At 42.8% G+C, this 14,581-nt stretch overlaps 1 protein-coding gene across 2 annotated transcripts in view; it reads left to right on the forward strand.

The window, feature by feature from the left end:
* The first annotated feature begins 6,664 nt into the window (after positions 1-6,664).
* The window catches only part of DNAAF5 (dynein axonemal assembly factor 5), a 44,015-nt gene continuing 36,098 nt past the window's right edge, over positions 6,665-14,581 (forward strand). Inside the window, exons 1-5 of one of the 2 annotated variants that reach the window (XM_044980636.1) lie at positions 6,665-7,286; positions 8,129-8,313; positions 8,982-9,044; positions 10,282-10,406; positions 10,878-10,993. In XM_044980636.1, coding sequence (XP_044836571.1) covers positions 6,734-7,286; positions 8,129-8,313; positions 8,982-9,044; positions 10,282-10,406; positions 10,878-10,993 — 1,042 coding nt within the window. In that variant the 5' untranslated portion in view covers positions 6,665-6,733. The remainder of the gene's footprint in view (positions 7,287-8,128; positions 8,314-8,981; positions 9,045-10,281; positions 10,407-10,877; positions 10,994-14,581) is intronic. The other variant, XM_044980637.1, reaches the window with a different exon arrangement.

Consider the following 14,581-nt stretch of genomic DNA (forward strand, 5'->3'; position numbering starts at 1 on the left):
TCTGTGGCTTAGTTTCCATTGTGCTGCCTCTCTGTTGATTTCACATCCTCCCATTGACTTTATATGTAAATGACTCTCTATGCTGTTAACTTACAATGTTTAATTTACATGCCAACAGACAGGTGACTAAATCTCTTTTGCATGACAGAAAGCCAGTTTGTCAACTCTGCCTTGATACACATTTTAAAGCAAATTTTCAGTAGACATACATAATTCCTTGCATAGTGTCGGTACATTTCACAATGCTATTAATAATCAGTGTGATTCTGGCTTTTCTTTAAGACCTCACATGCCATATTTTGTTGAACCAGAATGTACATACTAAGAAATCTTGCCAGCTGACAGTGAAGGGTTCATCCGTCACAATAAGATTTTGTTTTGGTAGGGCTTTGTTTTTGTCTTTTAAATATATGTGCTGCTATGTAGTTGTTAGAGAAGGCAGGTCAGAAAAGTGTGTCTTGCACTTGGAACAGAAAGTGGGAATGTTTGTGACGGTCCTCAATTCCGCAAGGGAGTTAGTTCCAGTCCCTCAAACCAGACCCTGAGAAAGCTCTGTCTCCAAAGACCAGATTTGGTGACCTTCAGGACATGCAGCCTGTTCTCCCAAGCTTTTTGGGGGGTGTGGAGGGAAGGGCAATTAATTTGGGGTGAAAGGAAGCTGTGATGGAGGCTTAACCACAGCCAGCTAATGTGTTTTGTCCACAATGGATGGCAGTAAGTGTTGTTAACAACATGCTAATTAAAACATGTGAGATAACACTTTTTCTAACACAGCTCCATTTTCCCAGTATAGACATACCCTCAATAATCACAGGGTAAAAGGTTAATAAGAGGATATCTCAAGGATATAAACTAGGACAGCTGGTGTTTAATAAACCCATTAATGGTTTAGAAAAAGGGGACAACAATTAAGTGGCAAAACTGGCAGATAACACAACATTATTTAGGCTAGTCAATAGTAGACAAGACTCTAAAAAACTCCGGAGAGTCCTAAGCAAGCTAGGCAAATGAGCAGCATAATGGCAGATGAAATTCAGCATCAGTAAATGCAAGGTCATTTTAAAAGCAATTTTTATGAGTAATTCAAATTACTCTAGGTCCCCAATGACTGGAAGTTAGCTAATGTAACGCCAATATTTAAAAAGGGCTCTAGGGGTGATCCCGGCAATTACAGACCGGTAAGTCTAACGTCGGTACCGGGCAAATTAGTTGAAACAATAGTAAAGAATAAAATTGTCAGACACATAGAAAAACATAAACTCTTGAGCAATAGTCAACATGGTTTCTGTAAAGGGAAATCGTGTCTTACTAATCTATTAGAGTTCTTTGAAGGGGTCAACAAACATGTGGACAAGGGGGATCCGGTGGACATAGTGTACTTAGATTTCTAGAAAGCCTTTGACAAGGTCCCTCACCAAAGGCTCTTACGTAAATTAAGCTGTCATGGGATAAAAGGAAAGGTCCTTTCATGGATTGAGAACTGGTTAATGGACAGGGAACAAAGGGTAGGAATTAATGGTAAATTCTCAGAATGGAGAGGGGTAACTAGTGGTGTTCCCCAAGGGTCAGTCCTAGGACCAATCCTATTCAATTTATTCATAAATGATCTGGAGAAAGGGGTAAACAGTGAGGTGGCAAAGTTTGCAGATGATACTAAACTGCTCAAGATAGTTAGGACCAAAGCAGACTGTGAAGAACTTCAAAAAGATCTCACAAAACTAAGTGATTGGGCAACAAAATGGCAAATGAAATTTAATGTGGATAAATGTAAAGTAATGCACATTGGAAAAAATAACCCCAACTATACATACAACATGATGGGGGCTAATTTAGCTACAACGAGTCAGGAAAAAGATCTTGGGAGTTATCGTGGATAGTTCTCTGAAGATGTCCACGCAGTGTGCAGAGGCGGTCAAAAAAGCAAACAGGATGTTAGGAATCATTAAAAAGGGGATAGAGAATAAGACTGAGAATATATTATTGCCCTTATATAAATCCATGGTACGCCCACATCTCGAATACTGTGTACAGATGTGGTCTCCTCACCTCAAAAAAGATATTCTAGCACTAGAAAAAGTTCAGAAAAGAGCAACTAAAATGATTAGGGGTTTAGAGAGGGTCCCATATGAGGAAAGATTAAAGAGGCTAGGACTCTTCAGTTTGGAAAAGAGAAGACTAAGGGGGGACATGATAGAGGTATATAAAATCATGAGTGATGTTGAGAAAGTGGATAAGGAAAAGTTATTTACTTATTCCCATAATACAAGAACTAGGGGTCACCAAATGAAATTAATAGGCAGCAGGTTTAAAACAAATAAAAGGAAGTTCTTCTTCACGCAGCGCACAGTCAACTTGTGGAACTCCTTACCTGAGGAGGTTGTGAAGGCTAGGACTATAACAATGTTTAAAAGGGGACTGGATAAATTCATGGTGGCTAAGTCCATAAATGGCTATTAGCCAGGATGGGTAAGAATGGTGTCCCTAGCCTCTGTTCGTCAGAGGATGGAGATGGATGGCAGGAGAGATCACTTGATCATTGCCTGTTAGGTTCACTCCCTCAGGGGCACCTGGCATTGGCCACTGTCGGTAGACAGATACTGGGCTAGATGGACCTTTGGTCTGACCTGGTACGGCCTTTCTTATGTTCTTATGTTCTTATCTTAATGCACAGTAGTGGTCAGACAAGCACTATGCTGCATACAGAATGAAAGAGACACTAATACAGGAGCAGGTATAAATACATGAAAAGATGTGAGTTGCCTTACCAAGTGTGAGATCAGTCTAATGAGACAATTCAATTGACAGCGGGATACCAAGGGAGGAAAAATAACTTTTGAAGTGGTAATGAGAGTGGCCCATTTCAGACAGTTGACAAGAAGGTGTGAGTAACAGTAGGGGGAAATTAGTATTGGGGAAATTAGGTTTAGGTTTTGTAATGACCCAACCACTCCCAGTCTTTATTCAGGCCTAATCTGATGGTGTCTGCAGAACTGGAATTACTTTGCAAACTGGACTCACATCTTTTCATGTATTTATACCTGCTCCTGTATTTTCCACTCCATGCATCTGATGAAGTGGGTTCTAGCCCACGAAAGCTTATGCCCAAATACATTTGTTACTCTCTAAGGTGCCACAAGGACTCCTTGTTGTTTTCCCTTATGGGCCAGTTATTCCAAAACTGTTCACTATGGGACATCTTGCAACTCTTTTAGAAGCATCTGGTAATGGCTACTGTTAGAAACAGATAATAGATGGACAACTGTTCTTACCCAATAGGGCACTTCCTATGGTCCCAGATTCATTTGATGCATTTTGTAAATGTTTTTCTTTTGAATGTGTGTAATGTGCCGCACCCTTGAAAATTTTATCCTCTACACAGACAGGACTGTTCTGGCCCTTTCTCAGAGTCAGGTTAGGCTGTATGTAGTCTCCTTCTGTTGTTGATCACTACACTCTGCACAGCTCACACTGTTCCATAGCCATTCATGTCTGGCCAGTAGATCCACTGCTGGGTTCATCTCATGCATGCGTAATATCCAAGAGTGTATTACGTATCTGTCTCAAGATGTTAGGTCTTAAATCTGCTGGGTTTACTGCTTTGTCCCCTTTACGCAAAATCCCATCTTGCACATACCTCATCCTTTCCCAGTGATAGTTGGTATACCTCATCCTTTCCCAGTGATAGTTGGTAAACTCCTGTGGCTCTTCCGTCTTGCAATCTGGCCACCTTTAAAGTATTGTTTTATTCCCTGTAGCATCCCATCCTGTTCAATGCTTTGGTGGTGGATTGCCTGGAGCCTCCCACCACACATGCAGAAGTATTGTAGCATGATGATAGACTATCTCCTATTCCAGTGGTTCTCAACCAGGAATCCGGGCCCCCCTGCATGGGGGAGCATAAGCAGGTTTCAGGGGGTCCATCAAGCATGGCTGGTGTTAGACTTGCTAAGGCCGAGGACAGAAAGCCAAAGTCCTTCTGTGCAGGACTGCAGTCTGGAGCCCCAAGCCCTACCACCCGGGGCTAAAGCCGAAGCCTGAGCAATTTAGCTTCACAATGCCTGTGGCGTGGCACCCTGGGAAACTGCCCTGCTTGCTACCCCCCAATGCTGGCCCTGGCTTTTATATGCAGAAAAACAGTTATTGTGGCACAACGGGGCCTTGGAGTTTCTATAGCGTGTTGGGGGGAGGAGGGGAAGGGGATCAGAATGAAACTGTCCTATTCCTCAGAGCCATCTCTGTTGTGACTTTCCTGGGCAGTACCTTATACTCACCTCAAAGCATTGCAGTCCCAATAACCCGCGCTGTAGTCATTTCAATGCACTTTACAGTGGCTTTTTTCTGATGCTTTCTAACGGTTTGTGCAAGGCATTTTGTCTGGAAATTCAGCTTTCCTACGGGTCTGAATCCACTTCATGCTGCCTGTTTGCTGGATTTTCAAACTAAGCCGAATCGTCAGCATCCCTCAAAAATATGCAATGAAATAAGTCTTCCTGTGCCAGCTGTCTATACTAACTCCTAACTGCACTTTGTGCTTCTTATCTTTGTATATTGGTGATTGCCTCAGTAAGCCACATCTTTGCCCTGGCTTTAAAATCAAGTCATACATTGAAACCATTATCCCTTTACATTATAGTCTTTGCTCCTGGCCCACAAGCCATTGTGCATGGGTGGACCCCTGCATCTGTGCAGAGTCCTGTTGTAGTCAATGGGGCTCAACACAGGTGCAGAGGTCTGCTGGTGAGCAACAAACTGCAGGACTGTGGCCCAATTGTAGTTTTACTGTAATGCCGCCACAAAGTGGATATTAATTGGTCAGATGAGAGATATGCATAGGGACCATGGAGATTTGTTGGGAGTTTGCATGGAGGATGGGGCAGTGTGAATATATCTCAATCTGTTTGATATCATACAAATGAGATGCCTCCCGCTTAATCCCAGCAAATTGCCAATGCAGCCCCTTGACTGGGCAAAGTTTGGGCAAACCCTGACTGAGCCAGTATAAGACTTCCCCCAATATTTCATGCTTCAATAGTCAGAGCTGCCTAGCACCACTTGATCATTGGAAGCAGCAAAGAATCCTGTGGCACCTTATAGACTAACAGACATTTTGGAGCATGAGCTTTCATGGGTGAATACCCAGTTCGTCAGATGCATGATCATTGGAGGGAGACAAGATTATCAACCTTTCACTGTCGTATTTTTATACGTACATCACACTTAGGCCAAAATGCCCAGATGTGGGTAACTCGGCATCTTTGATTATGTATATGCCCTAATTTTCAACAGTGCATAGTCTGAGGACTGATGCACCAGCCATAGTGACCAAAATGATGACATTGTACCAGGCATCATAGAATGAAGTTCCCAGATCCAGCTTAATCCGCAAATCTCTGGGGCAGCCTCACGGGTGATGCTGGGTAGGGTCAAGGCATGCATCCCTTCGCACATCAATGTAGAGTCTGAGAGCAGCATGCTGGGGTATTTTTGTCCATCCTGGTGACATGGCTAAAGAGCATGCAATGCTGCTTTTGAATGCAGTGAGCGATTGGAGGAAGGCCAGATCTCTGCAAGATTATGGATTTAGATACCTATTGTTACACACCCAATTTCTGAAGAATGTAGCCTTCACCTTTAATTAGCACTTTATATCTTCAAAGCACTATGCAAGCATTGCTGTACAACACTACAAAAAAGGCCCTGAACCTGCACTTGGATCACGACCACGGGTCTCATCACAGGATTGGGGCCAATAATTAGTAAGCAATTTTAAACGCTTTGACATTCGTCAACATCACCTTGCAAAGTTTCACAAGGCTCCAAAAGTTCCTTTGGAGTCCTTTTAAACATTTAAAGCAGCAATCCCTTTTCAGGATATGGGTGATGCAGTTATTTGGGGGATTAATATCAATACACTCTGTAATGATACTCTGCACTTTGATAGTACCTTCTGGCCAAAGATATGGTAATTATATGAAAAAGCAAAGAACAGAGCTTTGGCTTTTTTAATTCCCACAGACGCTTATTTTTAAGGGACTGCACCCTACAACATTTACTTAAGCTACACAACCAGTGTTTCACTCTGATTAGTGGTGAATACTAACACAAAGCAAGCCCTTCACACAGGAGACAGATTATTCAGCACCAGCTAAGGGTAGGGTTGTCAACTCTGCCTGAAGCTATTCCCGGAGATTCCCCCACCCCCAACATAACATAATATCATTTGCTTAAAATCTCCTAGATTGCTTTCAGTAGTCACCGGGAGATACTAGGAGACTCCAGGCCAATCCTGGAGGGCTGGCAACCCTAGCTAAGGGCCAGTCTTTATGCTGCACCGCGTCAGGGTCCCCAACTGCACTGCAAAGGCTGTTAGCGCCAGCTAACACCTGGGGAAACTGAGGCAGGGTAGCTCTAGAATGACTTGTCCAAGGCCCCATGGGAATTAAACCCAGCAGCGCTGGCTCCCTGCTATGCACTGTAACCACTGACCCCTGCTCCCTCTCTAACCCCGTATCACTCCCTCAAACTGTCTCCGCGGCGCTGGAGCGGTTTGCTGGGCGAGACCCACCCCAGCCTAGTGTCAGTGTCCGGCAGAGCCCGCTGCCAATAAAGTTTATTGCATGTTGAAATTGCCGTAAAGCATTTGTTTACTGCCGTAAAAGCGGCCGCTAGAAGAGCAGAGTCCTTAGTAACGGGCCGCGGCGAGCGGCCTGAGCCTCCCTAGCGACGATCCCGCATGGCCGAGGACGGGGCTGTGGGTGACCAGCGCCGGGCCGCGGAGGTGGTCCAGGCGCTGGGCCGGCACCTGAGCGGCCTGCAGGAGCCCGGCCGGGATACGCGGCTGCGGGCTCTGCGGGCCATCCGGGCCGAGGTGCAGGAGCGGCCGCTCTCGGCCCTGGTGCTGCAGGAGGTCTTCGCCAAGCAGCTGCTGCGGCCGCTGGTGCGGTGCCTGGTGGGGGATCCGGCCGAGCGCTGCCGGGAGCTGGCCGTCCAGCTCACCTGCCACGGCCTGAGCCACGGCGCCCGGCCCGCCGAGGCCCTGCCCTGCTTGCTGCCGGCCCTGGCCCAGCGCCTCTGCCCGCCGCAGGGGCAATCGCACGAGCCCTGCGAGGAGCTGCGCCTGGCCCTGATCCAGCTCCTGGGCCTCCTGCTGGAGCTCTGCGAGGCCGCCCTGGCCCCCTACCTGCCCGAGATCATCCGCATCCTGCAGGCCACCCTCCTCGACCCCTACCCCGAGGTCAAGCGTGAAAGCTGCAGGTGTGCGGCCGCCAGCGCCAGGGCTATGCCAGGTGGGACCCGGGGAAGGGAGCCAGTGGGGCTGGAGTGGCCTGAGAGCTGCAGGTTCACAGGGTCCTGTGCTCGGGCCTGGCGAGGGGTTAGTGGCTGGGGAGGAGAGAGATGGTGGAGGAAGCCAGGGAGGATGAGGGATATGCAGAAGCATTGTTAGTGGCCCTGAGGCTGAAGAGGGTGAATTGGGGGTGGAACTCAGGGTGCCAGCACCTGGCTGAAGGAGTTGCAGGTATGTGGACAGTGCTGCTCTGGCCATCCTAACTGGGGATGTGGGAGTAAGTTATAGGGCAGGGTAGAAAGAATGGAATCAGAATTACAGGGAACAAGCTGCAGCAGGAGGAGGTTGCTGGGATGGTCATGGGACTGGGATGATAGTGGCAGAGATGCAAATGTGTTGTTATCCCAGTCTAACACACTTTGCCAAATGAGACCATGTATATACATAAACATAGGGCAGGTCTACACTACGGGGGAAAATCGATATAAGATACGCAACTTCAGCTACGTGAATAACGTAGCTGAAGTCGAAGTATCTTATATCGATTTACCTACCGTCCTCACGGCACAGGATCGATGTCCGCGGCTCCCCATGTCGACTCCGCTACCGCCGTTCGGGTTGGTGGAGTTACGGAATCGACAGGAGTGCGTTCGGGGATCGATATATCGCGTCTAGATGAGACATGATATATCGATCCCCGAGAAATAAGACGTACCCATAGTGATATAAATCAGATCCATGTCCAGAAGGTGCTACATAAATGCAGGGTGATGTTTGCATAAGGTCTGCTGTATGCATATATATGAAGACAGAGCTGAGCTTTCTCTCTTTCTCCTCTAATAGAACACTTTCATATGCAGTCAGAATTTTTGATAAAACCCTTAATGCAAACAGTTTCACACCAGCACTTCCGAGTCCGTGTTGCTGTGATTCAGGCCACAGGAACGGTGATACAGTTTGGCAACGGAAAGTCTGTAGATGATGTTCTCTCTCATCTGGCCCAACGACTTTTTGATGAGATTCCTCAGGTAACTCTACTTTCTTTTATCTAGATTTTGCCCCTGCCTTCATTGACATATTTCTAGGGATAAAAATAATGTAATAAAATATCTGTTCACTTCTTAACACCAGCTAAATTGTGTTCCTAGCTTCATTAAGATTTTTGGCTTCAGCTGAATTTAAGTATTTGTATATTAATGTATAAAGTTGACCAATTAAAAATTAGCCACCAAGGAGGGATCCTCAAAAATGAGGGAGGATGGCACGTTCTTGTGAAAAAAGCTGTAATACTCAACTTCTAGGGGGAGGATGTGCGGTCTAGAATGATACTTCCGTATCAGAAGTTCTGGATTGTGTTCCTATCTGTACTACTCCTAGCGACATAACTTTGAAGAAGTCACTTAGGGCCAGATTTTTATGGGAGTTAGGTGCCTAAATATTTCTAAATATCTAGTTCTTTAGCTCTTTTGTCCCTCAGTAATATGTGTATAATTGAAGAGAACTCTTTTTGTTTTGTTTTATGAAGGTCTTTCAGGGGGCGGACAAAAATCTTTGTAATATCAAAGGAATTTGCAATAATTCTTCAGCACAGTAGTATTTAGCAGATAGAATATTTGAAGACCATGTAAACCAGAAAATCTAAAGTGTTTGTTGACAGAGTTGAGTGATAGCATTTATGTTCTCCCTGCACTCTTAGGGCTTGATCCAGCAAGGAACTGAGCACTCCAGCAAAACACATATGAAAATGTTTAAGCATATGGTTGGTTCCATTGACTTTTAATAGGATTATTCATATACATAAACTTAAGCACACCTTTAAGTACCATATATATTCGTTCATTAGCCCGTTCGTTTATAAGCCAACCCCCCAAAATGGATAGGTAAAAATAGCAAAAACCTGTATGACCCTTTCATAAGCTGACCCTATATTTCAGGGATTGGAAAACTTTGGCTCCCAGCCCATCAGGGTAAGCTGCTGGCAGGTCAGGACATTTTGTTTACTTGGAGCATCTGCAATCATGGAGCCCCTCAGCTCCCTGTGGAATGGTGAACCGGGGACACAGAATGCTGAGGGGCTCCATGCCTGCAAACGTTCCAAGTAAACAAAATGATAATGTATTAGATATTCAATTCGATGATTTCATAGAGTTTAAAATCATCAAATTTTGGTGTAGACCTGTTTATAAGCCGACCTCCGCTCTTTGATGCATCACTTTTTTACCAAAAATATTCAGCTTATGCACGAGTATATACGGTACTTGCTGGATTGGGCAATCTAGCAGGACTGAGTGCCTATGAAGAATGTTATCTCAGGATGGGGGAACCCAAGCATTTTAGGTTAAATGGAGTTTCATAAAATCTAGATTTTACCATATTTACATCGCATATGTTAGGCTTTGAGAGCCTTGCTTAAAATGTGCTGTATAAATGAAGAATATTATTTTTTTAAATATTTTTTATTAGTAAAGGGTGCCTTGTTTTTACCTAATTTCATAATGTACTCCCTCTAAGAACTATTGCAATTTAGAATGAGTCGGACTTTATCTACCATTTAAATGGAAATAATGTATGGCCTTGTCTGTGCTGCAACTTTCTCACTCAGGGCTGTGAAAAAACACCCCGCTGAGCGCTGCAAGTTTCAGTGCCGTAAAGTGGCCACAGCAGCACTTTAACATCGCTAGTGAAGACATACCCTATGTTGGGGCTGTACTTCAGGGAATGATGAGCTAAGATAATGATGATCAGGACATGTAGACAGGAAATGTCAGCAGTCTACTACCATAGTTTGCCTGATTTTTTTTTTTCTTCAAAGCTTACTTGTCTTGTATGAAAGTTCATTATTTGTGTTTTTATTGTTTTTGTAAATACATTTGATAAATGGCTCTTCTAGACACTTTGCTAAAGTTTACTCTAAGGTTTTTGTTTTCAGAGTTCTTCCCTTCAAGTTATGGGACTGTAGTAAAATTTGCAGTGTGTTGTTTCTCTCACCTTCCTAGGTTCGGCAAGCTGTTACAAGTGTTGTTGGAGAATGGCTATTGCACCTGCGGGATAGATATTCTTACTTTCACAAGTTGATTCCTTTATTACTCAGCAGCTTTACTGATGAAATGCCTGAGAACAAGTAAGCAGAACAAAGGATCCAGTTTTTATAGATAACTTGTATTAAAGTACTTCTACGCTCAGGTAGGAGTTCTGGAAAATGTCCTGCTCTTCTATTTAGCTGATCTGCTTATTTCTATACACAACTCTTCAGTAATTTTTTTGTTAGTGCTGCATTCATATAAATGTGATTTTAAAAAGGGTAGAGATGGTTCTATTCTTCTCAAAACGAAAGGGTTTTTTCCCTCCCAGCTAGTTGAGATCCTCACTGTTTATTTCTTTAGAACTTAAACTTCATTTAAAAAAAGAAAAGCTTCTAGCCATTACAGTTGCATAAATGTATCTGAAGTTAGTGTTTGTCCCAGTGTATTCAAAGAAGTCTTCCAGTTGAGTGTAGAGGGGCGTCTAGTTTTCCATCAGTCTCATTTAAAAATGCTTTCGTTCTGTATGTATGTAAAGATGGTGGTTCAAACACTTTGGTTTTACACTTTAGGCAACTGGCTGTGAGTTATTGGAAGAGGATAGGCTTGCAGTGGGAAAAAGAGAATGAAGAAGACCTTAAGGATAAGCTTGACTTTTATTCAGCACCATCTCATTATCCTGAAAGAGGTGAGTACTGTAGAAAAGCATTCAGGATGAAAATAACTGGCTCAAGAAGGTCCTCTTCGGTAGCTATGTATACATAAAAGATATTAAGAAAAGGGAAGAAGAGGATGTGAAAAATAAGTACTTGAAGGCAGTTGAAGCAGTCATAGTTGTCTACTGGGCTGGTCTTGTGAGGTGCTGAATGAATGCCCTCAGCTCCCACTAAGTTAAATGGGAGCTGAAGGCACTCAGAGCTAAGCTCTATGTATGTATTTGCTTAAGGGTAGGATTTTCAGAAGCTGTTCAGCATTGGTTTCAATTAGAGCATTATTTCAGTGGTGAAACTCCCATTGACTTCAGTGAAAGCAGAGTTAGGTCTGCACTGAGTACATTAGAAAATCTCATTTTAATGAACTTAACCACAAACTTTACATAAATCTTACTTGCAGCTATAAAGATTGTACAGAATTGAGTGCAAGTGCACAGATAGGCTTCACAAGTTTTCTGCAGAAGATATTTTTCCTTTTCCCCCAGTAAGAAACATGTTTCTCCATGAAAAAAATACCCTAGGTATCAGCCTGAATTAAAAAATAAACCAAACCAAACCACATTACTTTGTATTTGGTTAGCGTTCATAGGTTATGCAGACTTTAATAAAGAAACTTCAACAATTTCTTCTTCGTTCTGTATTGATACAGAGCTCATTTTTGTCAGTGTGTTGTGTTCTATTGTAGTGTATGTCTTTGCAACATTCTATTCGTATCTCTTAAAATTAAAATATCATCGTCTACCAAGCTATCACATCTAATGAAAACTAAACCATTAAATTATAGGCTCAAGCACACATACTTGTGCTAGCTCTGTGAGAGTTAGTGTGAACATAAATAGCAGTGTTGTGATAGCATAGGTAACGGCAATGAAGGCATGGCTGAACTGTGCCAAGTATGTACCCACTGGTTTCAGGTGGGATTATACTCAGTACATCTCTGCCTGGACTCTGCTGCTGCTACCCATGTGACTGCAACTACACTGGTATTTATACTCATGCTAGCTCTCATCAAACTAGTGCAAGTATGTATACATGAGCCGGGGGAATCACATCCCTAGCTCGCAGTGCGGACATAGCTATATAGCATCTATGAAAACAAAGACCGCTATGAGCTATTGTTCAATAATATGGATGATTTGGACAACTGAATACTTTTCTAGCATGGATGCAATCTTTCTACCACTGCCCTAGGCTGTGATATTAAAATGACTCCTGGATGCCAAGTCTCTGTGTAAAGAAGTTTAATCTGGTTTACTGAATATACTTTCTTGGTTTGAATTTTATGGTTTGAGCTAGATATGAGGTCAACATGAAGTAGTTTTCAGACTTGTCAGTCTGTATGACAAGTGCCTCAACCACTGCTGTACAGTAGCTTTCAGATATAATGGGGTTTGCCATTCATCACATAGCCAGCTCCCCTAGGGTAACAACTAAAATTAGTACAAGAAGAGGAAAGAAAATGCAACAAAGACCAAGTCTGGTGTATTGGAGCATTTCCAATAATCTTATTCTTGCATGATCCTCCAAACAGGAGTGTCCATGATGACTAGTCACTAGATGTTATTTCAGTTAACATCTATGAAAATGTAAGTTGGATCTTATTCACTAAATAAAAGGTACTTCCCTCTTTCTGTAGAAGAGGGTTCAGAGAGGCACTTAATCCAGCCTTGGGAATTCTTGTTCCTCATCTGCATTTCTGTCTCCTGCTCTGGTACTTTTTCTAATGCTATTCATCTGTTCAGACTTGCATCTTCGTTCTAATTAGTTACCATAATCACTGCCTTAATCAGCCACAGGGATCTCTTTACTCTTTCCTCAGCCTCCAGAATTTTGGATCCATCATCTTCCCTGAGCTGGAGGAGGAGGAATCATTGAGAATATTTCAGAAGTATTATACATTGCTAGTACCTTTACTCTAACCGCTGCAGTCATTGGCAGAACATGCCCATACTCTCAAAAAGAAGAGGCAGTACCTGAAAATGAGACTATATAAGTAAACTGTACTGTTAACCTTAAAATAAACAAAACCCAGATTGTATTTTCACTAGTAAGGAGATTTACATGCTTGCAAAATGTGGTTGGGGAATATCTACACTTCAGAAAAATTTAGGATTAAAGTCAGAAGATAAGGCCAAAATTATTCTTGGCAATCTAGTGGTCAGAATGCACAACAACTTGGGCTGATGTCTAGAATTAATTCATAAATAAATATAGACATTTCCATCTTCTCCTAAAACAGTGTTATCCTAGACCCAGTTTCAACATCTGTTAATATTTTCCTATAAAACAGGAGCCATTTTCATGTTTTTTTAAAATAAAAACAAAACCCATCCACTAGTTGCAGTTCAGTGAATTTAGAAGTAGTGCTGCTCCTTCTCAGTCCCAGGAGCCATATGATTAGATGTCCATCCACAGTATTGCAGCTCTGTTGCAAAATTCAGATTTATTGAATGGCATCATTTCAGGTTTTCCTGTACCCCAGGAGTCATATTTTTCCACCTGAGTCAAAGCCTGTTCTGTTGTTATCATAAATAAAAGTAGATGATGAGGGATATAGCCATATAAGGCTAAATTGTGATACCTTTACTCACGTTTGGTAATACTTTACCCTGAAAATAGTCCCATTGGCCTCAATGGGATTTCACATAAAATAGCCTCTCTCACACAGAGTATAAATTATCACAGTCTGATCCAAAATAATTGAAGAGGGTGGGGTAGGACTCATTATCATTTGCAATCATTGCACATTGAAAAAGGGATGAAACGATATTGCAATCCCCTCCACTCAGCAATAGTATGGGACTGGATAGCTGGGCATGGATCACTTAGTATTTGTCCTGTTCATTTTCCCCTGAAGCATCTGGCATTGGCTTCTGTCGGAAGACAGGATACTGGGCTAGATGGACAGACCCAATATGGCCATTCTTATATTTATGTTAAGCTGTTTTTAAGGCAGAAATCATGTGGGTAGAGGGAGAAGAGATGAAAAGGGCGGGTGGGGGAGTGAGAGACCCTGAAACATTAAGTCCTTCCTGAACAGTGAGACTGAGACACAGCATTCATGGGATAGCATGAAGCACAAAAAGAAATTTAATGGAGGAAAAGCTTGCTTCAAAATTTTATTAAACTTGTAAGCAGATGTAAAGTCAGCCAGCAGAAGGGGAGAAAATGGAAGCAGTTAAGGGAAACTACTGTACCTGCTCTTATTTTCCATGAAAAACTAGATGTGCAACAAAGGCTAACCACTTCTTTGCACCATATTATTTATAGGTAGCTTGGGCATGAAGCTTGTTTCCTGTCTTAGGTTTATAAAGTTAATGTTTAAAACTATGCATATGGATGTTGGTGAGAGAGAGGGTTAAAGTGGGTAATTTATTGATTTGTACACTCAGATTTAACAGAACAAAACGGTCTCATGGTGTGAAAGAACAAGATCATGCTTGACTTGTCCCTACCTGCCAATCATGTCACAGAATCCCCAGCAGCAAAATCCTTTCGATGACAGTGGGTTCCGGAGTTCTTTCTCTTTTGAAATTATATTTTTGTTAAAATTGTTTTACTTG

This window comes from Mauremys mutica, chromosome 11, assembly GCF_020497125.1.
Source record: "Mauremys mutica isolate MM-2020 ecotype Southern chromosome 11, ASM2049712v1, whole genome shotgun sequence".
In the NCBI taxonomy this organism is placed as follows: domain Eukaryota; kingdom Metazoa; phylum Chordata; order Testudines; family Geoemydidae; genus Mauremys; species Mauremys mutica.